This window comes from Protomyctophum parallelum, assembly GCF_964188405.1.
Source record: "Protomyctophum parallelum genome assembly, chromosome: 3".
NCBI classification, from domain to species: Eukaryota; Metazoa; Chordata; class Actinopteri; order Myctophiformes; family Myctophidae; genus Protomyctophum; species Protomyctophum parallelum.
The window spans coordinates 49,028,704-49,052,407 of NC_139698.1; the positions used below are offsets into that span (position 1 = coordinate 49,028,704).

The 23,704-nt window shown below is 43.9% G+C and overlaps 1 protein-coding gene across 2 annotated transcripts in view; it reads left to right on the top strand.

The window, feature by feature from the left end:
* megf8 (multiple EGF-like-domains 8) overlaps window positions 1–17,345 on the top strand; it is a 30,191-nt gene extending 12,846 nt beyond the window's left edge. For both annotated transcript variants that reach the window (XM_083760439.1, XM_083760440.1), the window contains exons 22-44: window positions 971–1,225; window positions 1,665–1,849; window positions 2,070–2,283; window positions 2,568–2,808; window positions 3,088–3,220; window positions 3,350–3,600; window positions 3,706–3,816; window positions 4,291–4,409; window positions 4,813–5,050; window positions 5,220–5,391; window positions 5,888–6,051; window positions 6,224–6,359; window positions 6,695–6,926; window positions 8,460–8,586; window positions 8,937–9,147; window positions 9,264–9,478; window positions 9,745–9,940; window positions 10,018–10,186; window positions 10,949–11,141; window positions 11,504–11,674; window positions 12,312–12,442; window positions 13,422–13,554; window positions 13,909–17,345. In XM_083760439.1, the coding sequence (XP_083616565.1) occupies window positions 971–1,225; window positions 1,665–1,849; window positions 2,070–2,283; window positions 2,568–2,808; window positions 3,088–3,220; window positions 3,350–3,600; window positions 3,706–3,816; window positions 4,291–4,409; window positions 4,813–5,050; window positions 5,220–5,391; window positions 5,888–6,051; window positions 6,224–6,359; window positions 6,695–6,926; window positions 8,460–8,586; window positions 8,937–9,147; window positions 9,264–9,478; window positions 9,745–9,940; window positions 10,018–10,186; window positions 10,949–11,141; window positions 11,504–11,674; window positions 12,312–12,442; window positions 13,422–13,554; window positions 13,909–15,414 (5,503 nt within the window). In that variant the 3' untranslated portion in view covers window positions 15,415–17,345. The remainder of the gene's footprint in view (window positions 1–970; window positions 1,226–1,664; window positions 1,850–2,069; window positions 2,284–2,567; window positions 2,809–3,087; window positions 3,221–3,349; window positions 3,601–3,705; window positions 3,817–4,290; window positions 4,410–4,812; window positions 5,051–5,219; window positions 5,392–5,887; window positions 6,052–6,223; window positions 6,360–6,694; window positions 6,927–8,459; window positions 8,587–8,936; window positions 9,148–9,263; window positions 9,479–9,744; window positions 9,941–10,017; window positions 10,187–10,948; window positions 11,142–11,503; window positions 11,675–12,311; window positions 12,443–13,421; window positions 13,555–13,908) is intronic.
* The last annotated feature ends 6,359 nt before the right edge of the window (window positions 17,346–23,704 follow it).

The window sequence follows — 23,704 nt, forward strand, 5'->3', positions numbered from 1 at the left end:
CTGAACCCCTATTACATTGTGCACCAGCTTTCCTACTAGTGTCACAGTGTGTTGGCAATTAATGTCAGTTTACATTTTTCAGCAGTCAGTGGAATATAGCTTGCTATATATACTGTACATACTGAGCTCTATTATCAATATTATATATATATATTGATCATATTTAACTTTTTAAATATTGTGAATCATGATACACAATCTTGTCTTCTAAATTAACATTACTAAACCATTACTAAGTCAGATAATTGGACTTTCTGGTACCATGCAAAATTAGTCTAATATCAATGTGCTCAGCCTGCTTGGAACTTGGGTGTCTGTCCCGTGTACAAAAAGAAGTACCTCCAATTATCTAGTACGAGGTAGTAATGGAAAGGAAAAAGACGAGGGTAGAACCTTGACCATTCAATGGAAACACACAAAGTGTAGCTGTGATTGCCTGCTGAGTAGAAATAAGAACAATACTGTAGATATCTCATTTGCTCTTTTCATCGTGATATAATTGTCTTGAACGGTAACATCAAAGGGACATTGATGACCAGAATAGCAATCATTCAGAGTCAGTAATTACAGTTTCAGTAACCTCTTGAACCCCAGCACCTATTATTATTATTATTATTTATTTTTTAACTTCGTATTAAGATGGTTAAAGGTATATTCAGTGATTTCACTCAAAAAACCTTAGGTTTCGTTTTTGGCTGTGAGACCCAGCCTTTCGTCCAATCAGGATAGAGAGTCAAAAACGAAACCTAAGGTTTTTTGACCCCCAGGGGTTAACTGGGGACAGGGAGGAACTCCTTATATGGCCCGCACACTCTATAGTAGGGAGGATTATCACAACAAAACAAAAAAATAAGTGATATTTGAATTAAGTGAAATCACTGAATATACCTTTAATATCCAGGCGTAATCTAAACGGGTTATCATGTGCTTCCTGTGTGATCTCTCACATTTCCCATGTCTCATCCTTCAGCCCGGAGCCCCAGACGCTGGCCCCGCCACGGCCCATTGAAATGGACATGGACATCGAACTGGAACGGCTGGAGCTCCTGGACGAGGGCGAGTGGGACGCCGTCTGGTCCTATCCCTCCTGTCCCGACGTGGAGGAGTGCAGGCTGGGGCTCCACAATTGCCACCCCTTCGCCACATGCGTCAACACCCCCACGTCCTACGAGTGCCACTGTGAGAGGGGATACACGGGGGATGGCACTCTGCACTGCAACCAGACGTAAGGAGAAACCATTTCACTTAATTATGCTCTTCGATCGCATGAAGGCATCGATAATGTTTCTCCACCTATCACGGTCTCTGGCAACCAAAGACCCACCATCTCACATATATTAACATTGAGTTATCTCCCCCACCAGACTTTGTAAGTTCTTGTAAATTAATTAAGTTTAAGGAACCCATAAGGGTCCATTTGGATCCATTTACACTCTTGTGTTTAATGTGACATGACATTTTGAACTGGCATGATTTACACTTTTCACACTATTTTTATCACTGATTCATATCACTGTTCATGTGTATAATGGTGTTTATTTTGTCTACTGTAGTGCTTATTGTTCCATTGTATTCAATAAATGTATAAATTGTCATGTTTATCAACATTGATACTTGGCAAATAAAATGCATCTAAATTCTGACATTTTATTCTCTTCCCCCAGTTGTTATAATGAGTGTCGCAAGGGCCAGTGCAGCGGCAGCCCACGGTTCGAGTGTGAATGCTCCCTTGGCTGGACATCCGACCCTGCTACCCTGGTGCTAAGCGGGGTAGAGTGTGACGTTGACTGTGGCTGCAACTTCCACTCCACTTGCATCACTGCCCCAGGGATCTGCGACCAGTGTCAGGGTGAGACATAAAAGATTGCTGGGCTTTGCTCTTTCTGGTGTCTGTCCTGTGTGTGTGTGTATATATCAATTTCTTTGTTTGCTTTGTCTCTTGTTCATCCTATCTTTCTTTGCCTTGGGATTTCTGTTTACATCTTTCTTTCTTTCACATTTGTGCTGTCTTTTGCTTTCTTTTCTTCGCTCTCTTTCTTTTATTTTTCTTCTCTGGCCCCTGTTTTTAGACTGGACCACGGGCCCCCACTGTGAGCACTGTCGTCCAGGTGGTTTTGGTTCGGCTCTGGCTGGTGGTGGCGGCTGTGTGCCATGTGAGTGTAACGGCCATGGTGACCCACTTCAGGGCTACTGCCACAACCAGACGGGCCAGTGCTACTGCACACACAACACCCAGGGAACACACTGCGAGTCCTGCCTGCCTGGATACTACGGTGACCCCAGGTGAGAAAACACCTCACAGGCTCCTACATCAATTCTGTTGTCGATTGTCAGTGTGAATATATTATTTTTATTGTATTATTCTTAGTTTTGAAGCAACACGATAATAAAGGCTGTACAAATGAGAAGTCTTTATGTGTTTTCCAAGTTTTATCACTGTCTCATAATGCCCCGGGCCCTGTGCTTTATCGTAGTAAAAACCTCATGGCTGAGCAAGTCTGAGCATACATTTCTCTCCATCAATGCTGACTTTTGTTTTGCTTAAATAATAAGTCTCTCTCCCTCAGCAACAACGGCACATGCTTCCGCCAATGTCAAGGACGGTCCATACTGCTCTCCACCACCTCTACCTCCCCCCTGCCACTCTCCTCTTCTCTGGGATGGCGAGGAGGCATCGGGGGAAAGGGAGGCCTGTCTCACTGTTTGTGGGTTCTGTCTGTGACCGAGAACCTGGCTCCATGTCTCCCTGGCCAGCTGTGTCCGCCTGTGGCTCTCACGCTGCACCCAGACTCCCACACGCAATGTGCTGTGAGTACTGACTGGACCATGTGCGCATGCAATTTCACTCAATCATTAAATATTGATATCAACTTCTACAAAATGATTGCACATTATGGACGAGTAATTGACTCATTGAGCCATATCAACTAAGACCTCTTCTTTAAAACAAACTGCTACTGTATGTTGCTTTTGAATTGTTGACAGTAGAGCATTTCATGCACGCACGGCACGCACACAAATGCTTGTAGGACACAAGTAATATAATGCATGATAATCCCCATGACACGTTCCCCGTTTGTCTCTCAGAGCTCCTACATCTATGTTTTTGATGGCCTTCCTCGCTTCCTGGGCAACGGAGTGGTGCACTCAGACCACAATCTGATTGGGGCGTTTTGTGGGACCACCAGGACACAGCCAATCACAGTGGAGGCCACCTCGGGTAATAACTGCAACCTTCTCCTTGTATTTATTGCACAGATTTGTTCATTTCATAGTTTTAATTGGAAAGTCGAATGGTTGGATAACGCAGAACAGAATAAACACTTCTAATCTCTTGTTTTACCACCAGGTGTGATCTCGGTCTACTTTGAGGCCAACGTGTCCTCAGACAAACCCCAGGGCTTCAACGCTTCCTACTGGGTGCGGCGCTGTGGCCAGAGTGCCGACGGCGGTGAGGACGGGTCACCGGTGTGCCAGGGAGACGCCCAGTGCCAAGGAGGCCTCTGCCAGTGTCCCCAGGGCCACGGCGGGCCTCACTGTGACCAGCCAGTCTGTCCCCAGGAATGTGGACTCGCAGAGGGAAGAGGATCTTGTAATATAGTAAGCGCTGTGATGCTTTTTGAGACTGCTGAGTTATATTCAGTCTACCAATGTGTACTTGTGAAGAGCTAATTGATTGCTGATTGATATCTTTGCTCGTCTCAGTCGCTGGGAGTGTGTGTGTGCGCCGATGGCTGGGGTGGCTCCGATTGCTCTGTTCCCGTGGACTCCAGTAGCTTGGTGTGGGAAACACTATTGAACACACAATTCACAGTGGTAAGCGACTTAATATGGTGACGTGCACTCAAACCTTAGTCTCCCTTGCTCTCATTTCCTATTAGCCTTTCTGTACGGTAGGCACAAGACAGGGTCACATAGTAAATTAATCCCTTTATTTAAATTTTCCTTATAATGGCATAGCAGCTATATTGAAACATGTTGTCACATCTACAGTATCATACAATACAACATAATTATTTCCAGGGGCAATTGTGGGTTACCATGTAAATAAATAAATAATGATAGTATTTATTTCAGAGGGGAAATCTTTATTTGGGGTAATGATTAAAAACACATAACTGATACCACCAGTAAACTAAAATGGCCTCGGTGTTCTCCAACTTATTATATCATCTAAAATACATAGCAGCAAGCACAATGTAATCACAGTCACTAAACACAACTATGTATTAAACTTCCTAAAGTGACACGGGTAACATTCCAGCTGTGCGTTTGTCTCCTGGCCCACAGAACCAAGCTCACAGGTTCCTCCAGAGGATGGGACACTCTCTGCTCTCTGGGCCCCAGGGCAACCTCTGGATGTACGGGGGACTCTCTCTCTCAGAGGGAATCCTGGGAAACGTCTACAGGTGAACAATGGCATCTTATATCATAAAGATCCTCATATTAACCGCATCTGTGATTTTTTTTAACCATTATTTTCTACCGTGGCTATTCAAAAATAGCAAAAATACAAGCTCATAGTCCGTCACGTCGCGCTATGAACTTGCAGATATGCTATTTCTCTTTTCTTTTCTTTTTTCTATTTAAAAAACATTGTGGAACATTGAAAACAAAATATTTTCACATGGGGTTTGGTGGCTTTTGAACACTGATATAGCAACATGAGTTTTTCAGAAAACTGATTTAGAACACATTTCTAGAATCGGCCTCAGGTCTAACTGGGTTAAAGCTACAATTTGAGGCTGTAAAGTAAAGACTATGTATGTCCATCATTGAATGAGTGACATACATGCTTGCTGCCCCGTTCAGATATTCAGTGTCAGAGCACCGCTGGACCCAAATGTTGACGAGCTCAGCAGAAGAAGGCTCCACCCCCATCCCTCGCTACCACCACGCCTCTGTCCTGCTGACCAATCATGAGCCTCTCCCTGGTGGCAAGGGTGCCAGTCACACCTTTATGATGGTGGTGGGCGGGGTCACAGAGAAGGGTGTTGCCATGGACACCTGGAGTCTCAACCTCAGTAGTTTAGTCTGGAGAGAGTACAAGGTGAGATAGTGATACAGAATGGCGTTTCATTCTGGAATGAGATACACATATACATGTGTTATACTACATTATGTCTAAAATCGATATAGAGCATTTTGAAATGAAACGGTTTCTGGATCGTGGTAATAAATGCCCGTGGACTGACCGCGATCTCCTCTCCCACCCTTAGAGCTCATTGCTGCCCCCGGTGGCAGGCCACACTCTAACGGTGCGCCGAGACACCTCTGCGCTGCTGATCGGAGGTTACTCGCCTGAGAACGGCTTCAACCACCACCTGCTGGAGTTTAGTCTCCTGTCTGGGAACTGGACCATCGCCGCTCATACCGGGACGCCTCCCACAGGTCTGGAGGAGCTCTAATAGTCTGCTGTTTTTTAATATTGTTGAACTGAATTGCCCTATCCTGTGACTTTTATATGAACCAAATGGGCGTTGTGTTTTACAGCACTCTTGTGCAACTGCATGGCTCTTTGGCCCCTTTTCCACACAACATAACTTTGGTTCCTGAACAGGTGGCCATTTCTTCCTGAACCAACTTTTAGGGTTCTGATTCTGAACCAATTCATTTTCAGCAGAAACAGTCTGAACTGGTTCAATATTATTATTAGGCGGGGGAAAAAGAACCATACCGGTTCAACCCTGTTGGAAAAAGGGGCTTTGTGTGTTGAAAGCTGTAATATAGTGTTATATACTACTATATATAGTGTTTACATAGCTTATAATTAACTGGCATATAATCACTTCCACTGTACATGACAGCGTTTTGTATGATAAAGTCTCGTTCAGAGATTATGTTTCACTCTGACTGACCACTGAATTGTCTTTGCATCTTCCTTCAGGTCTGTATGGCCATTCAGCAGTGTATCATGAGCAGACTGATGCCATCTATGTGTTCGGAGGCTACCGCTTCCACGTGGAGACCGTGGAGCCTTCCGGAGAACTCTACAGCCTGTACTACCCCAACCTCACCTGGTCTCTGCTGGTCCCCTCACAGGGAAACAAGGTACTGTAGCGTAGGCACTAGTTTTTATTGTTATGTTTGTTGTGGACCCCAGGAAGAGTAGCTTAGCTGCTATTGATGAAAAATCTATCCTTTACATTTTAATGTGAGCATGTGTTGTATTTTATGAGACACAGAGAAGAGTCCTTAATGTGATATGTTCTTCCCCATACAGCCCCTGTCTCGTTTCTTCCATGCGGCAGACCTGATCAAAGACACCATGGTTATTGTTGGAGGGAGGACAGAAGCAGAGGACTATAGTAACTCTGTGTCTCTCTACCAGATCAACTGTAACACCTGGATACAGCCAGGTAATTTCACTTGACTTTGTTTACTTATTATTATAAATTATGAACAAAGTGAGTAAAACTCATCATTGTAAAATAGTAACTAATTTGGTCCAGATCAGATAAGAAAACGTATAGACTTATAAAAACATCTCCGTAAACTATTGGCTAAGTACTATTCCTTGGCCTTCATTATAGCCAGGGCAGGTCTTTTTTAAAGATTTCTAATACATGTTCTAAACATGCTATGGCCATCTTAATTATTTCATTCTCTGTGGCTGCTTTTTTAAATCAAACCACTCTTACTTCCAAACCACTGTATCTTCCACTGTATCTTCTTCCCTCTCTCCCTCTATCAGCTTCGGCGGTGGGCGAGCCAGTCAACCGCTCAGTGTCTCTGGCCATGACAAGCTGGGACGGCCGCCTCTTCCTGTCGGGAGGTTTCAACGGCGTCACGCTGGGCCGCCTGCTCACACTGACCGTGCCCTCTGATCCCTGTTCCCTGCTGCCCACGCCAGAGGCCTGTAACTCCACCACAGGCAGCTGTATCTGGTGTAGGGGTGTGTGTGCCTCCTCGGATACTGCCGAAAGGTATGACATTCGAACAATCTGAATACCTGCGTAGTAGCATTGCTAGTTAGAGGTCTTACATTATTCCACTCACAGTGGAGCTTTGGCCAAATGAACATCTTTGTTTGAATGATGTGCATACACACCAGCAGCAATAACTAGACAAAGTGTCTGGAGTCTTTTAGTTCTGATCAAGTCCCTGCCAGTGTAAGCATAGCATAATGCTCCTAACAAACAGGAGGAGACAGAGAAGTCATTTACATCTCACTGATAAAGCTCAACAATGCTTTCTGTCCTCAGTGTGCACGGAGTCTAAACAGAGCCTGTCTATCTTTCATTTTCTTCTTCTAGGAAACAAAGCAACTCACACAGCCCAGCTGTGCTCCAAACTAGTTGCCATGCTTTTAATTGGTGGCTCTTTTCAGCTGGATGGATTGGCCTGAATTTGATTTTCAATAGTCTAGTGTCTGTCAAGTTAAAGCTATAGAAAGCCAAGCCAATGTTGCAGCCACTAATTTTCAAAAGTGGAGGCACAAAAATAGCTTTCAACATTCATTATGTTGAAATGTCTAAGGAGCTGCTACAAAAATATGCCACTTTTGGGTTTTTTTGTGTAGTCTCTCAAGCCACACTATCTCTTCCACAGTTGTTGAATGCTACAGCTACATAATCTGTAATGTACACTGTACAAATATAGAACAGAAAGCTGTCATCTGCTCTTCAGACTGGACTTTCTTTTTATCCATTCTGCTGAACAGCGAGATAGATGGGCTTTGGCTAATTTGGTTTTCTGTGGGAATTATTTGCGCGACTGCACAGGCTAAACGGAAGTTTTCTACTCATTTAATTTCAGACGTGTAAAACCCTGAGGATAATGGTTTAACCCAGGGAATGTTTCTTCCCTAGACTAATTATGTATGTGGCAGTGCAATGCACCATATTTGTGTATGCGATCCTGTGCTAAAGTAAACTGAACGCTAAGTACAAGTCTTGACACTTGACACTGTTGGCTGGAAGCATTTAAAATTTGTGGGAGTCTAAACGTCTGTTGCAAGAAACTCATCATCATTTATTTAACTCACGACCATGATCACATGGTATGGAGCACAGATTCATAAAAGTATAGAATAAAAAGTATACATTACAATACACAATATACATATAGACATATCGAAAGGCTTTCACTATTTGAACAGTGGAAGAACATTTTTCAGAAAAGCACCCAATTTATAGATGTCATACTATTGAGTTCACTTTGCCACTTTTGCAAAAACTGGTCTTTCAACCTTTGTTCGACAGTTCGCTTCAACCAGTCACTAGTACGTAGCTGTTCATTTGTTGCTGGTCATCTTGTACTATTTGCCAGTTTTGCATAAGATTGGGATGTCTGTCCAGTTTCTTTTATTTGCAATTCATTTATCTGAATCCATGTGTACAGTATATAGTGAATCTATTTATTAACATCATACTGTTATGAAGTCAATTTCAGCTGGCCTTGATTAATAAAGATAAAATAGAATAAGACTATTCTAAAATCTCCTCCTTCTCTGGCAGAATGGGTTGTTCTACCGGTCTCTCTCCATGCTCCCCGACACCTCGACAACCAGACCAGTGTCGCAGATTGAAAACCTGCAGTGAATGTCTGGCCAGACACCCCAGGACCTTCTCCAGTCCAGCTCAGGTAGCACAGTCACACCGTGCCACTGGGACCAGAGTTCTCTATATATAGCCTTTTTTAACTTGTAACAAGTTACAGGGGAAGGCCAATGCTTTTAGATCAAATGTTAATTCTGACTTGCAAATTGGTTTGTCATATTTTGCACCGTTTGTGGTAGTCAGGCATTGGCTTGTACAGCTGTTTTCAAAATGAAAACGTTTTTATTTAAATGAATATTTAACCAATGAAAAGTTTAAACATGAGCATGTTACTAAATAACATTGTGTCCATACACAGCAATGAGGAGTAAAGACAGACGACTATAAACTGAAAACTAAAGTGTTGCGGTTGTTTTTTCTGTCTTGGCTCTCCAGCCTGCCTTGCAGTGCAAGTGGTGCACCAACTGTCCAGAGGGGGCCTGTATCAGCAGTTCAGTCAGCTGTACATCAGAGCACGACTGTCGCATCAACCAGAGAGAGATCTTCCTGTCCAGCAACTGTACTGAGACCAGCTGTGAAGCCTCCGACTGCCCCAAATGCACCGCCTCAGGCAAATGCATGTGGACTCGCCAGTTCAAACGTACAGGTACCCTATCAAATGTACCCTTTGTTACCATAACACAAATTTCCTGAACGACTATCAACGTTCTTATGGCCAGAGCTGCTTACAATGACTCCTCGACTGTACTTGCATACATCCAGGCGAGACCAGGCGCATCCTGAGTGTGAACCCCACCTACGACTGGACGTGTTTCAGCTACGCCTTGCTCAACGTTTCCCCAATGCAGGTGGAATCCTCCCCACCTCTGCCATGCCCTCCACCCTGCCACAGCCTCCACAACTGCACCCTCTGCCTGGGCTCCCGAGGCTCTGATGGGGGCTGGCAGCACTGTGTGTGGAGCATGGCTTTGCAGCAGGTATATAAATTTTCTAATTTGTACACAACTCTTCACTTCCTTTTCTATTTGATAATACTAATAATTTGGTATTTATCACTGTGTATTTCCACACACGATGAAAGATGTCCTCTGCAATTAACCAAGTGTCAAGAGCATTTGGGGTATTCAGTCGATGCCGTTGTAGGGCTTGATAATGAGTGCAACAGCAAAATAACCATATGTCAAAGTGATAATTGAAGGTTTAGTGATGTAAGATTACATGACATGTCTCCTGTGTGTTGTAGTGTATGAGTCCGTCCTTCGTGCCACTGCGCTGTGAGGCAGGCCAGTGTGGGCGCCTTCTCTCTGGCGGCGACTCCTGCTCACCGCAGTGCTCCCAGCTCACCCAGTGCTCCCACTGCATCGCCAGGCCCCAGTGCGGCTGGTGCGCCTCCCGTGGAGGCAACGGGGCCGGCCGCTGCCTGCAGGGAGGACTTGACGGTGCGTGAAATAAGCCACGAGTCCTCCTGAGTTTTGAGATTTGAAAGGGACACTGTAATTGACATTCTCATTTCCAGGTGTGAGCGATGGAGTGTGTCCTCTGAGGAACAGCAGCTGGTCTTTCCTCCACTGTCCAGAGGAAGACGAGTGTGCCAACGGCCACCACCACTGCAACAGCACACAGGACTGTCATGACCTGCCCCAGGGCTACCACTGCACCTGCAAACAGGGCTACATACTCAGCAGGTAAGCTCACGCCTTAATGTCACAATCGCTTTATTCACCAAATACAATGGAACCCCAGCTCTCTTGTCATTATAATCAGTGAACATTCCTTCTATAATAGGACTCGTCATTCTTACTCTTAATCCTGACATGCTAAATCTGGCCCATATTCACATGACTTTCTGCCGGTTCTATTCTTACTAGGCCTTTTTATAGTTGGAGACGGAAGATTGTCTGGTGGTGATGTCTGGAATTAATTGTTGAGAGAGAACGGGAACAAACCTATTGACTCACCCGTTGCTTTGTTTCTGCAATGCCATTTCTTTTCTAATTTATGAATTGTTTCCACCCAGTTCTAGCAACTACATTGCATTTCAATATCATCAGTAGGCATTTCAATATCATCAGCAGGCAGAGATCTCCGATCGTCTGGCTATGTGAGACTATAATTCGTAATTATTCATAGGAAATTATAATATTTATTTCAAATTATTGAGGGGCGCTAGCCCCTCCTACATCCAGCTTTTGGTTACCGTCCCCAAACTTCGCCTTAAACAAACAAATTCCCATTGATAATGAATGGAGAATTTCACGTCATAGTGTCTGAGAAGTGTCTATTTTGCGTCATGATGATGTACGATGATAAGATGCACGTTAGGGTCTGACATCACTCCTGTTAGGATTTATTTTGAAATGACGATCGACTTAACCCTGTGAAACAATGTTGACCCTAGATACCTTTGTGTTTGTCCTTTTTGTTTCCCCCCACTTCCCTCCGCTCAGTGTGCTGGGACAGTGTGAGCCGGTGTGCGCCCAGGGCTGTGTGAACGGCACGTGTGTCTCCCCGGGGGTGTGCCAGTGTCACTTTGGCTTCGTCGGGGAGAACTGTTCCTCTCAGTGCAGCTGCAACAAACACAGCAACTGTGCCGGGGTCAACAAACCAGACGTCTGCCTGGAGTGCCACAACAACACTATTGTGAGTAGACAGAGGGATCTATTGATTTCACACAGTGCAGTGCGTTTGTTGTGGACTCACGTATCAGTTCTATTTTCACTTATTGTATTGTCATTACTCATTATCAGTCAGTTGCCTATTGTGTTGTATTTGGATCAGGATGTCAGCCCTGTTTTTCTTCGTCTTTTCTGCCTTCCTTTTTAGTTTGTTTTGAAATTAAATGTCTTTGAGCCACATTGTTATTACTGGTACTTTGAATCTGGGTCTATCATTATAGGAAAACATGAACTTGGAACTAATATGGACACACAAAAACAGCTAGACAATATATTAACTAACTGGCCCCTAGTCTGACTGAATCTGTCCTTCTCTTTCTGTTCCAGGGTAAACACTGTGAGAAATGTAAGCCTCTATTTGTGGGCTCTGCCAAGGGCGGGGGCACATGTCGTCCCTGTCGGGAGTTTTGCAGGGGGAACAGTGGCATATGTCTGTCACGGGACGAGCACAAGAAAGCCGTGGATAACCTACACCTCTACCCCCTGGACCCCATAAGTGTGAGTGTCTTGCATCTTCGTGGTTACTAAAGTCTACCCTCTGTCTCTTGGACCACAGTTTGACATACAAGAACCTCCTGCTTCTAATACAGTGGTTCTCAAACATGTGTGGCTCAGATCTCCCCTGGAAATAACCTTTTCATCTACGGCACCCCTGAATTGTATTGTATTATGTTATGTTATGTATTATGTATTATATTACATTCAACAAAGATAGCAGATCTACAAGCTCACTATGCGTCACAGCTTGTAGAGCTGCCGTTTCCTAGTGAAAAGACTTGTTGGTGTACTATTAGCCTCGGTACCAGGCTTTCATTTTTGTTGGTGCAAAAATTGAAAGCCTGGAGGAACGCATTGGCCGCTCTGGTCTAAAAGTGGGAGTCAACCCTTCCTTGATGTGACGTAGCGCTGCACTAGGGGGAGAGGAGGGGCCGGGGGTGACGGACAGATCGATGAGATCCAATCAGGGCGTGCGCAAATCTGAGCCGCGACCCGCCCCTCTAGACCAGAAACCTAACACGTTAGCTCAGGCTAGTGTACTATAGGCTCAGGTGTACTATAATGCACAGCATGCAGAAAACCGACACTTGAGAATATTGATTGCTTATGGTTGTGCGTTTCTCTATATGTTTATAAGATCCAAAACTGGGTGTCAGAGGGTCCCACGGAAGAAAACGCTGTGTGTGTGAGTTGCCAGAACAACAGTGTGGGAGACAAGTGTGAGAGCTGCCTCAGCGGCTACTTCCTGCTGCAGGGGAAATGTGACAAGTGAGTGTTGTTTTCTGCTTGGGAAGAATGAGACATTAGATAGCTTTGTTATGGAAAAACAAAAAGAGGTGAATGGCTGCCGCCAGGACTCCTACTCCAATTCAGTACAGAAAGTCTCAACAGTAGCTTCATTAAAAGAAAAACTATTGTTGATAATCATTGTATAGCTGTAGCAAGTATTCCAAATCTGTATCCACATTAAAAAGTGGGTTTAAGCTTACCTTTTTACTTCAGGACAATATTGGATCACTTACAGTTTTATTAAGTTTCAGTGAAGTAAGAGAAAACTGTCTCTGAGGAAAATCTCTAGCTAGGATATCCACATTTATCCACTTTTATAAATAGAAGCGCTCTTGAGATATTGTGTACCCATCATTGTACACTATGGGAACGCAGGCTTGTCCTCTCTGTCTGAGAGGTGGGACAAGCACTGGTATCTGTCTATTTTCCAAAGCCATCTCAGGAATGGTCACCTCTTACATTTATACTTTATGTTGGATCAGAATCCAAGTCCCTATCAGTTCCATTTGCTAACTCAGAGCTAGGCAAAGCAGCTTTCTCTGTCAGTGCTCCATTTGATTGGAGCGAGCTCCAGAAGTCCCTAAAAATCTGATCACTGCCTTCCTTAGGTCAATTCAGGGAAATTATTTCTAGCACTTTTGTTCAACAATGTAACTGTTTTAATTAATTCTGTTATAGTTCTGAGTACTTTCTGTCTTCCGATTCATATATTTGCTATTGTTGTATTTAAATGTATATTGCTGATTTTGGGTTTTGTATTTCGACTACATTGAAAATGAGGACCTGCCCCTCAATTGTACTTAGTTGTAGTTTAAATAAAGGTTATGATGATGATGATGTATCGTTTTGACAGATATTATGCACAAATAACAAATATATGGTCATGTATTGTGCATTTCTGTCAATCAAATATGAAAGTGATTCCATTTAAATGTTTCTTTGGTCCCCCTGCCGCCAGGTGTCAGTGTAACGGCCATGCAGACACATGTAATGAACATGACGGTACTGGCTGTCCCTGTCAGAACAACACAGAGACCTCCTCCTGCCTTAGTAGCCCTCAGAGTGACAGGAAAGACTGCTACAGACAACAGGTAGGCACTTCCTGTCATCCACTTACATTACAACAAACATCAGTGCACTCTTTATGTCCTCATAATTACATTTAAATGTTATATAAAGGTATTGGCCATCGTCATTTTAACTGTATTCCTTAGTTATTATTCCTTATTCATATTTTATTGGTTCCTTGCATGAGGAAAAATAAAGGGAAGCTCCGCACACTCAGATCTGCGCACAATCAGTTTATTTTTGGCAAGCTTTCGGTCTACTGACCTTCTTCCTTGCATGAAAGTAGTCTTTCAAAACCTTAAATTGGGAGCATGTATTTCTTTCTTTACCAACTACAGTCATATAAATACTTTGCTCCATCTCATTTGCAAATCTAGTGCGCCAAGTGCAAAGACTCCTTCAACGGCACACCGGTTAACGGGCGCCAGTGCTACCGGCAGTTCAACGTGGACAACGAGTGCTGCTTCGACCCGACGTCCCAGACCAACTGCTTCCATGACCCGACCATCCGCAACCTGCCCAGAGGACGCACCGTCTTCTTCTCTGCCCAGCCCAAGTTCACCAACGTGGACATCCGTGTCACGATCGATGTGACTTTCGGGGAAGTGGAGGTGTACGTGTCCAACTCTCACGACACCTTCATCGTGGAGGTCGACCGCCAGTCGGGCGTTCACACCATCAAGATCGAAGACGAGTCCGCGGCCCGCGGAGCGGCGGGCGGGGTGGACAAGGAAACGCCTCCCTCCCCCATGAAGGTGTACGCCAACGCCTCAACCTCCAACCTCGGGAGTCCCATGCTCGCCAGCAACTCCATGCTGCTGCAGGCCAAGCCTCCGGGAGTGGAGAGGAAGGTGCGGGAGGAGCGAGCCGAGGGTCTCATCTCCTACATCACGGTGTGGAAACCCCAGACGGTGCTGATTGTCCGTGGTGTCATGGACCGTGTGGTCATCACCTTTCCCCATGAGGTCCACTCACTCAAGTCCAGTCGCTTCTACATCGCCTTGAGAGGAGTGGGCACCGACGAGGCACAGGGAGAGTCCCAGGGTCTACTGTTCCTGCGCCAGGACCAGGCCCACATCGACCTCTTTGTCTTCTTCTCTGTCTTTTTCTCCTGTTTCTTTCTCTTCCTCTCGGTCTGCGTCCTCCTCTGGAAGGTCAAGCAGTTCCTGGACTTCCGCCGGGAGCAGCGGCGTCACATCCAGGAGATGACCAAGATGGCTTCCAGGCCCTTCGCCAAGCTCACGGTCTACTTGGAGCCCGAGGAGCTGCAGCTCATCTACCTGCCCTCAACGGGCGGAGGGGTAGGGGGCAGCACTGTGTCACTCGCCCACGCCCGCACCGGCAAGCTGGGGGGCATGGTGGTGGGCCAGAGGGGCAGGGCGGGCCAGGTCTCCTACAAACATGACCCGGGCTCCGGCCCCAATGCCGGCCACCACCTCCACCACCTCACCCTGGGCGGAGGGGGCAACAGCGGGCAGCACCTTCCTCTGCACTACCTGAACACCCACCACTACGCCAGCACTGCCACCGGAGCCCCAGCCTCACACCACCACCACCCGTCCACACACAGCGGCTACCAGCACTTCTGCCGCTCCGACCCTTTCCTCTCTCAGCTCATGGGCTTCTCCTACTCCTCCTTCAAGGTGGGACCCATCACTCTTGAGCCCACAGATGACGGCATGGCCGGGGTAGCTACCGTCCTCATCCAGCTACCCGGAGGCATTCTGGCACCAAACCGGGCCTGTCTGGGCTCTGCGCTGGTCACCTTGCGGCAGAATCTGCAGGAATACTGCGGTCACGGGAACGGAGGAGGGCATCCAGGGGCAGGCGCCGGGCGTAAGGGCCTGCTGGGCCACCAACACCTCACCACTATGGCCATGTAGGGGGACAAAGGAGGGACATAAAGAGAATGACAAAAATAATCAGTGGTAAAGGAATCACAGAACAAGTTTGAGAGAAGCACTGGTGCACGTCACAGGAAAAAAAAAAGGCCAAAAGAATAAAGTAATTTAAGAGCCAGTTACGGTCAGCATCCTGAACATACCTGTACATACACTGTATAATTAATTGCTGAGTGTCCTTTATTGTATTATGTATTGCTATCGTTTCAACGCTTCACATGACCAAGCCAGCTAATCACTAGAATGCACTACAACGGCTATACGTATCAACATTGCAACCTGTCTGTGTTCACTAAGAGGTATAAGCGCACTCGACAGCCGGCCACACAGAAAGACTTTTGCTGGACTGTCAATATTTGTATTTCTTTTGCAATGACCAATGGAGGTGGTGAGGAAAAACCTGCTTACTTTGGAACCAACTTGTGCTTTATACCCCCCAGAAGTGACAATCAAAATTGCCATTGAGAACAAGATCGGTTCTGCCTCTTGTGCAACATTTGATTGTGTAGAAGAAAAGAAAATTCAAACTTGTTCGTCAGGTGGTTTTTATATTGTAGACATGAGTGATTCTAACTAACTTAATATATGGCAGGCTTCTAGGCTACGTGTCTAATGTTATGCTGGCTCAAAGGCCTGAGTATATTTTTGCATATTCCTCCACATGCTGTGTTATATGTTTGATGTTACATTTGTTTCTTCTGCCCATCTGCCTTCACTTCTTGCCTTGTCTGTGAGTCAACATGCTTACACTTAAAACTTGTGTTTTGTATTGTGCAGTGCAGCTTAGAGAGGGACTTAACACTTATTAGGCCTTTTTGTAACAATCGAAGGATTACTTCTTTGGTATGCATAATGTATACTTGTACAGTGGTGAAATACGCCAGAAATAGCAGATCTCCGAACTCACAGCATGTTGTGATGCGACACGTGTGCTTGTAGCTCGGCTATTTTCAGCATACAACACCGTTTTTGGACAAAGTGTAAATCATGCTTTACCAGTCTTCAGTTCCTGCTACTATTATGAGTTGACGACATGACTGGCTAACTGCTTTCCCGTGGAACCCATCATTGGAATGAAGGACTAATATGTAATTAAGGAGTATTTAATTACATTTTGATATGAAATGTATGTTGTGCAAATGTTGCTGGTCTGTTAAGTTTTTATTGTAGGCAACTCCCCTGCTTGGATGATTGTATCAGCCAATCAGAGCTGGAGTTTGATTAAAAGAAAAGTATATATTTTTAATCGGTCATGACATAGCAAAAGTAAATGGGACAAGGAAACAATATAGAAAATTATATTGTGACGAGAATCATAATGGAAAGGGACAGTTGAAGTGGAAGAGTCACATTCTCCTGGTGAGAGATGTATGAAAGAAAAATGACATTTCACAAGACTTATCAGTATTTCTTTGTTTTGTATCATTTTCAAGGCGACTGTTACTTTATCTGTTGCGTGTTATGTAGATAGTGTTTTCCTTTTCTTTTTGCACTGCATGGAGTTAATGGACTCCATTAATTCATGTGAAACACTAGGAGAGGGCTCCCCTCAGTAGATGGATGGCATGATGCAATGTCACAGAGAAACAGAGAGGTGCTACTGGATTCCTTATCATGACAAATGTTCTCCTGAACCGATATGTTCAGCCACAGCTTTGTTGTCAAGCGTTATGAAAGCTCAAATCGATACTGTAACTCTCTCACTATTTATACCAGTTCTCCACCATTAAGCATTAATACTGTTTTGTCCTGTATGATTGTCTTTTGTTTTGTTTTTGACACTATTATTTTTGTACATAATGTTCTGTTTGTCATTTGTTTTTGTTTTCAAAGAAGGGAACAGTGCTATACAGACAAGTGGTTGTGTATGCCTGAAGATTCTCTGTCCTGGTGATGAGTCGGCGACAATAAAGTCTGTGAAAGATTGTATATCTTGTGTTTTCAAATAATTGTTATTCTACTAAGGGTTGCGGAGCCTAGTAAAACAAAAAGAATATTGATTGACTTTATTAGATAGAAATGTAAACAGCACGAGGTACAGTCAGACATTTGGGCTAAAAGGATAAAACAAAGTCCTGGGGTTTCCATTGTGGTCCTATGTATTAATTTCAATTCATCAGATTGTTTTTTAAATTCAGGTTTGATTTTGGTTCCTAACGCCAATTCAAATGGATTCAGATCTGAGCCAAGTCTCCTGAAGAGGCGTGTCTGAAGCCTGTCCTGGACGGGGTATCTGAAACAAACCCATACTTTACCATCTATTGAAATAACATATGCCTACCTACAGTAACTTCTGTTTCAGTACCCCAGCATCCGTATTCTGGGGAAACATTGCACAAAAAATAGATATAACAGCAAAGATATTTAATGTAGAGCGAAAACAGAAAAGACAGTATAGAGCCCTGAGGGAGTCTGCTCAACAACATAAACTAGAAGAAGTGCTCCTCAGAAAATCACCAAGGCAGCTTTTGGAGGATCAAGTTCTACCAGCTAAACCGTTTGTTTGGTTTTGAAAATGTGGCAAATGTCAAGGATAAAATGCCAATACAGTTTGAAGGCATCTTTGATCAGTCCGATTTCTGGTCTGAAACTACCCATTGTAGAAGCACGGCTTTAGAATCTTCTGTCATCTCCTTTATCCCCTCATGGAGTAGATGCAGTGTTGTAGCGAATGCAACCCCCATTGCCCCAATATTACCAAAGTCAGGAATAGTGGTCAGAAAAACTTTACTGTAGTCATATTTCTAACATTGAGCTATTTTCACCGTTTTCTTATTTTTGTTTGATAATTTAAAAGCAAATTATCACAGACATTGACACGTAGGCTGCATTAATTAACAACACCCTGGATAACAGATATGGCATTTATTTCCATAAAACATTTTGTTAAAGCTATACTGAATCACAGAGAATTGTGGTCAAACATAGAGGCTGTCCGCAGATCCCATCAAATCACAAATGCTGTACACTTTTTCTCTTTGCTAAAAAGCAAAGAGATAAATAGCCTGAACAAGGAAGTCTTGTTAAATGTTAAATTCGATTTTAAATACGTTAATCATGTTTAATTTGACATAATATCAAAACATGAATTTGTCAGTTTGTAATGTAGACCTATAGGTATTTTCAACTGATAGCTGAACAATAAGAACTAATGGCAAGCACTGGTCTGCAGGGGGCAGTGTTGTTCTACTTTTCACAATGAGGGCTGCAGAGAGAGATTATATAAATAAATATGTAACTGCCGGGATACTAGTTCTTTGAACTTCAATCATTTCCTAAATTGAAGTTAATTTGTTATTTACTTTTCTTATTTTGTTCATCTTATTTTGAAGCTTCCTGTATTTCGGTTCACTTTTACTTTGAAACTTCCTGTTACCACACCACACTTAGCTGAGGCTGCTAGCTTCACACACTCCATTCTCACACTCACACACTGAGTCAGTGACAGAGGGAAAGAGACACACCCCAGCATTTGTTTGTTTGTGACTTTGTTACACTGCACAGCAAGGTATTTATATGCATCATGCACCTTTGTACTCAAAGTAAGGTTGCCTGTAACTTGCAGTTTTAGTGAACAGTTGACTGAATGACTGAAGTTGTTTATATTGTTCTGCAGCGCCTGTCACACTATGTTTCGTGTAGGCCTACCTGTGACTGTTTGATGATGTACCCTGAGGTTCAACTGGTTCATGCAGCCCTTTAGCGCCCTTGATAAGCAGACTAAAGCGGAGTGAGGTACATGATTGTTTGTTTGTTTTGGTTTGGGGTCTCATTTATGATTTGTTTGGGACTTAATTAATTGTATTTGTTTCTGGTATGTTTTGGTGTATGATATTTGGTTACTGTGCATTTTGACATTTTCCCTTTCTGCTATTTTATTGGTCATGTATTGAAGTGGACTGATTTATTTTATCACTGTATTATAATTGCTATGAAATAACCATTTTATTGTTAGTTGTAATATTGAAGTGATGAACTTAATGCACAGCTTTTATTGTTGAGTGAAAGCTATGAAATTGTTTGATGTGATCATAACAGTGCTTCTGTCCTTTTATAGTTTTCACGGTGTCGTAACAAAATAAACACCCGTTGAGACCACATCGATCTTTATCATCATTTCAACTATCGAGGGCCGCTACAAAATAAATGCATAAATATGTAGATTAAAATAAATAAATTAAGTGCAGGTCAGTACACAATCTGCCAAGAGGATAAAACCAGAAAAGACTTGTTAACATAAGGATCCTCCATTTTCAATTCATCAAAGGAGATTAGAGTTAGGCAGATATAAATGATGATGAACGGATGAACGTGAATTAGGGGGGAAACAATGGTCCTACCTATAGACGGCAGATAGTGATTTCTTATTTATTCTTTCCTGAAAACCTTAAAAATATTACTTAGGCAATTATGCTATGATCGAGTGGTCTCAAAGAGTTAGGCTGCATGTTGATTCCTGCTCAGGGGCGTGCACAGATAGACACTTTTTTTTTTCTTAATTTGTAGTGTGTGGACCATGCGGTGACATTGATCAAATCTTGATAAAAAACGCTTCTACTATATTATTTAGGCCCCCACACAATCTAAAGCTATGTTTCTATGTCAGTGGTTCTTCGATTAAACAAAAATAGCAGACCTACAAGCTCGTAGCGCGCCACTCGGTGGCGCGCTATGAGCTTGTAGATCTGCTTGGTGTTTGTAAAGATGATTTTAAAATGGCAATGGTAACAACCAAGGAGGTACTTAAAAAACTGAGTGCCCTCCAACCCCACAAGGCCACTGGCCATGACAATATTCCCTCCAAATTTCTCAGAGACTCAGCCTTTTCCATAGCTCCAGTCATCACCCACATAGTTAACCTCTCCATCAAACAGGGACAGGTCCCCCAAGATTTTAAACTGGCCAAAGTAACCCCCTTGTACAAAAAAGGGAGTAAATTAGAACCCGGCAACTACCGCCCTATTTCTATTCTAAGCTCCATCTCGAAAGTGATGGAAAAAATAGTCTATGAACAGGTTGAAAAGTATCTTGCCACTAATAAATTGCTGTACGAGTTCCAATCTGGTTTCAGAACATCCCACTCCACTGACACATGCCTCCTCTATTTGAGCGATCACATCAAACACGAGGTGGATGCTGGAAAATACTGCGGCATGGTCATGCTGGACCTCCAAAAGGCTTTTGACACCGTGAACCACTCCATACTGGTTAACAAGCTTAAAGCTATTGGTTTTGATAGCACATCAGTGAGCTGGATGCAATCCTACCTGGAGGGGAGAGAACAGATGGTGGAGGTGAACGGAACACTGTCCCCTCCCCTCCCAGTGAGCTGTGGTGTCCCACAAGGAAGCATACTAGGGCCTTTACTGTTCCTAATTTATGTTAACGACATGACTTCAGCTTGTGACTGCAACTTGTTCCTGTTCGCAGATGACTCAGCACTGCTGGTCTCGGACAGGAACAAACTGCAGGTTGAAAAGACCCTCAGCTCTGAACTCGGTAGAATCTGCACCTGGCTCGCTGATAACAAACTATCCTTACACCTGGGAAAAACTGAATCCATCCTCTTCGGATCAAATAGTAAACTCAGCAAGGCAGATGGCTTCTTGGTTAGAGTCCGGGTGACAATATTATCACACGAAAAGATCAAATTACCTACCTAGGTTCCATCCTGGAGGCTAATCTTTCCGGTGATAAAATGGCCACCAACGTAATCAAAAAAGTCAATCAAAGAACAAGATTCCTTTACAGGATCTCCTCACTGGTCAGCAAAAACACCTTGAAGACCTTAACAGGAGCCCTCGTACAAGGTTTCTTTGACTATGCATCCACCTCTTGGTACCACAGCACCTCAAAGGCCCTTAAAACAAGGCTCCAGACCTCCCAAAACAAACTGGTCAGGCTCCTACTTGGCCTCACCCCCCGAACCCACCTCACCCCTGCCCACTTTGACAGGCTGGGATGGCTTAGGGTCGTCGACAGAGTACAGCATCTTGCAATGGGTCTGGTCCACAAGATTCAATACACCACCAAGATACCCATGTACCTGTCTAAATACTTCCTTAATGTAAACGAAGTCCACACCCACAACACCAGAGGGAGTGCAACAAACCATGTACAACCCAGATTCGGCACAAACAAGGGACTAAATTCTTTTCGCTCCTATGCCACCAAAATGTGGAACGCCCTACCAACAGTCATTAAGACATGTGAATCCCTTGACTCCTTCAAAACCGCTCTCAAAGGGCACCTACGGATGGCTGCAATTCGAAACTGGCCTCTGTAAAATCTGAATCCCCCCCACCCCCCCACCCCATTTCCCTCACTGTATATTTTCCCAGTGCTTGTATATTTTCCCTTTTTTGCTTCCCATATGATGAATTCCTGTTCTGTTCTTTAGCTACATAGAAATGTCTATTTGTATGTCTCTAAATGGTTGTATGTCTTTAAATGTTTTGATGAATTGAACAATGTGGACCCTGTTGTAAACAAGTGTAATGCTTAATTGGGTCGTCCACTCACTCACTCTTTGTATTGAGTTTGTGCTTAAAATGTACTGTAAATTCTACAAACTGTTAATAAATATTTCAATCAATCAATCAATGCTATTTTTCAATAGCTAAAGCACCAAAATGGGTTCCCGCCCCAAAATGTGCTGCACAAGGTGCCCTTTTTTTCACTTGAGCACCTGCCCCTCTAAATGTCTGTGCACGCCACTGGGTTTGAGGATAGACATCAGAAACTCTCCACAATATGCAGATTTTACAACATTAGCGGCATGCATGCATCACACATGATATTGATAGGATGGATTGGGCATATATATCATAGCAGTGGCGTGCACAGACATTTAGAGGGGCAGGTGCTCAAGTGAAGCTTGTCGGTCTGCTATTTTCGAAGAATCACTGACATAGAAACATAGCTTTAGATTGTGGGGGCCTAAATAATATAGTAGCGTTTTTAACAAGAATTGATTAATGTCAACATGGTCCACACACTACAAATTAAGGAAACATTTAGAGCACATTGCCAAAAGGGCAGGGGGTGCTCTAGCATCCCCTAGTGTCTATCTGTGCACGCCACTGTATCATAGCCTGGCTAATAAGCCAGACCGAATCAGCCGTTGGCAAAAAATAAATGCCGATTTGAGTCTGGGTTATTAGCCAGGCTATACATATATCACAGACTGGACAGTAGGTATGATGATGGTAAATAGGCCTACAGGACAATTCCCAGTTCCATCTCCCATTTACACAGATTAATCAAACAGCTCTGAATATTATGCCAATTGTTACCAAGTGGGATTGTGGATCGGCTGTTTGTCAGTAATAAAACCTTAAAAATGACATACTGGACATGAGGCGGACTTGCAGGTGAAAGATAAAGTTTAATAAGTTCCAGGCCTGGACAACATGAGTGAATAATTAACTGAAGAAAAGAAAAACTCAAACAAACAAAACATAACCTGAACAGAGCGGTACTGGTGTCAACCTCTCCCCAAGGCAGCCCACTCTCTACTGAACCATTTCCCCTTTATATAGACTCCTGACTCCACCCCCTGGCTAAGCAGCCAGCGAATCACAAAGCATTTAGCAACACCCAAGATGCTCCCCCTAAAGCAATCAATCAGAGCTCTCTTCAGGCAACCAAGGCAGCTTCCCAATTACAGCATCTCTGCATAGATAAACACAAGCATAATTAGATTCACATGTCACAGCAGAAAGTGCACCTTCTGTGGGCCTGAGAATCAACCTGTTACAAATCTTCACCGTATCCCACATATCATTAGGGCCTATAGGGGCCCTATCTTCACCTTACCCCACATATCATTAGGGCCTATAGGGGCCCTATCTTCACCGTATCCCACATATCATTAGGGCATATAGGGGCCCTATCTTCACCTTACCCCACATATCATTAGGGCATATAGGGGCCCTATCTTCACCTTACCCCACATATCATTAGGGCATATAGGGGCCCTATCTTCACCTTACCCCACATATCATTAGGGCATATAGCGGCCCTATCTTCACCTTACCCCACATATCATTAGGGCCTATAGGGGCCCTATCTTCACCTTACCCCACATATCATTAGCGCATATAGGGGCCCTATCTTCACCTTACCCCACATATCATTATAGGGCCTATAGGGGCCCTATCTTACCCCACATATCATTAGGGCCTATAGGGGCCCTATCTTCACCGTATCCCACATATCATTAGGGCCTATAGGGGCCCTATCTTACCTTACCCCACATATCATTATAGGG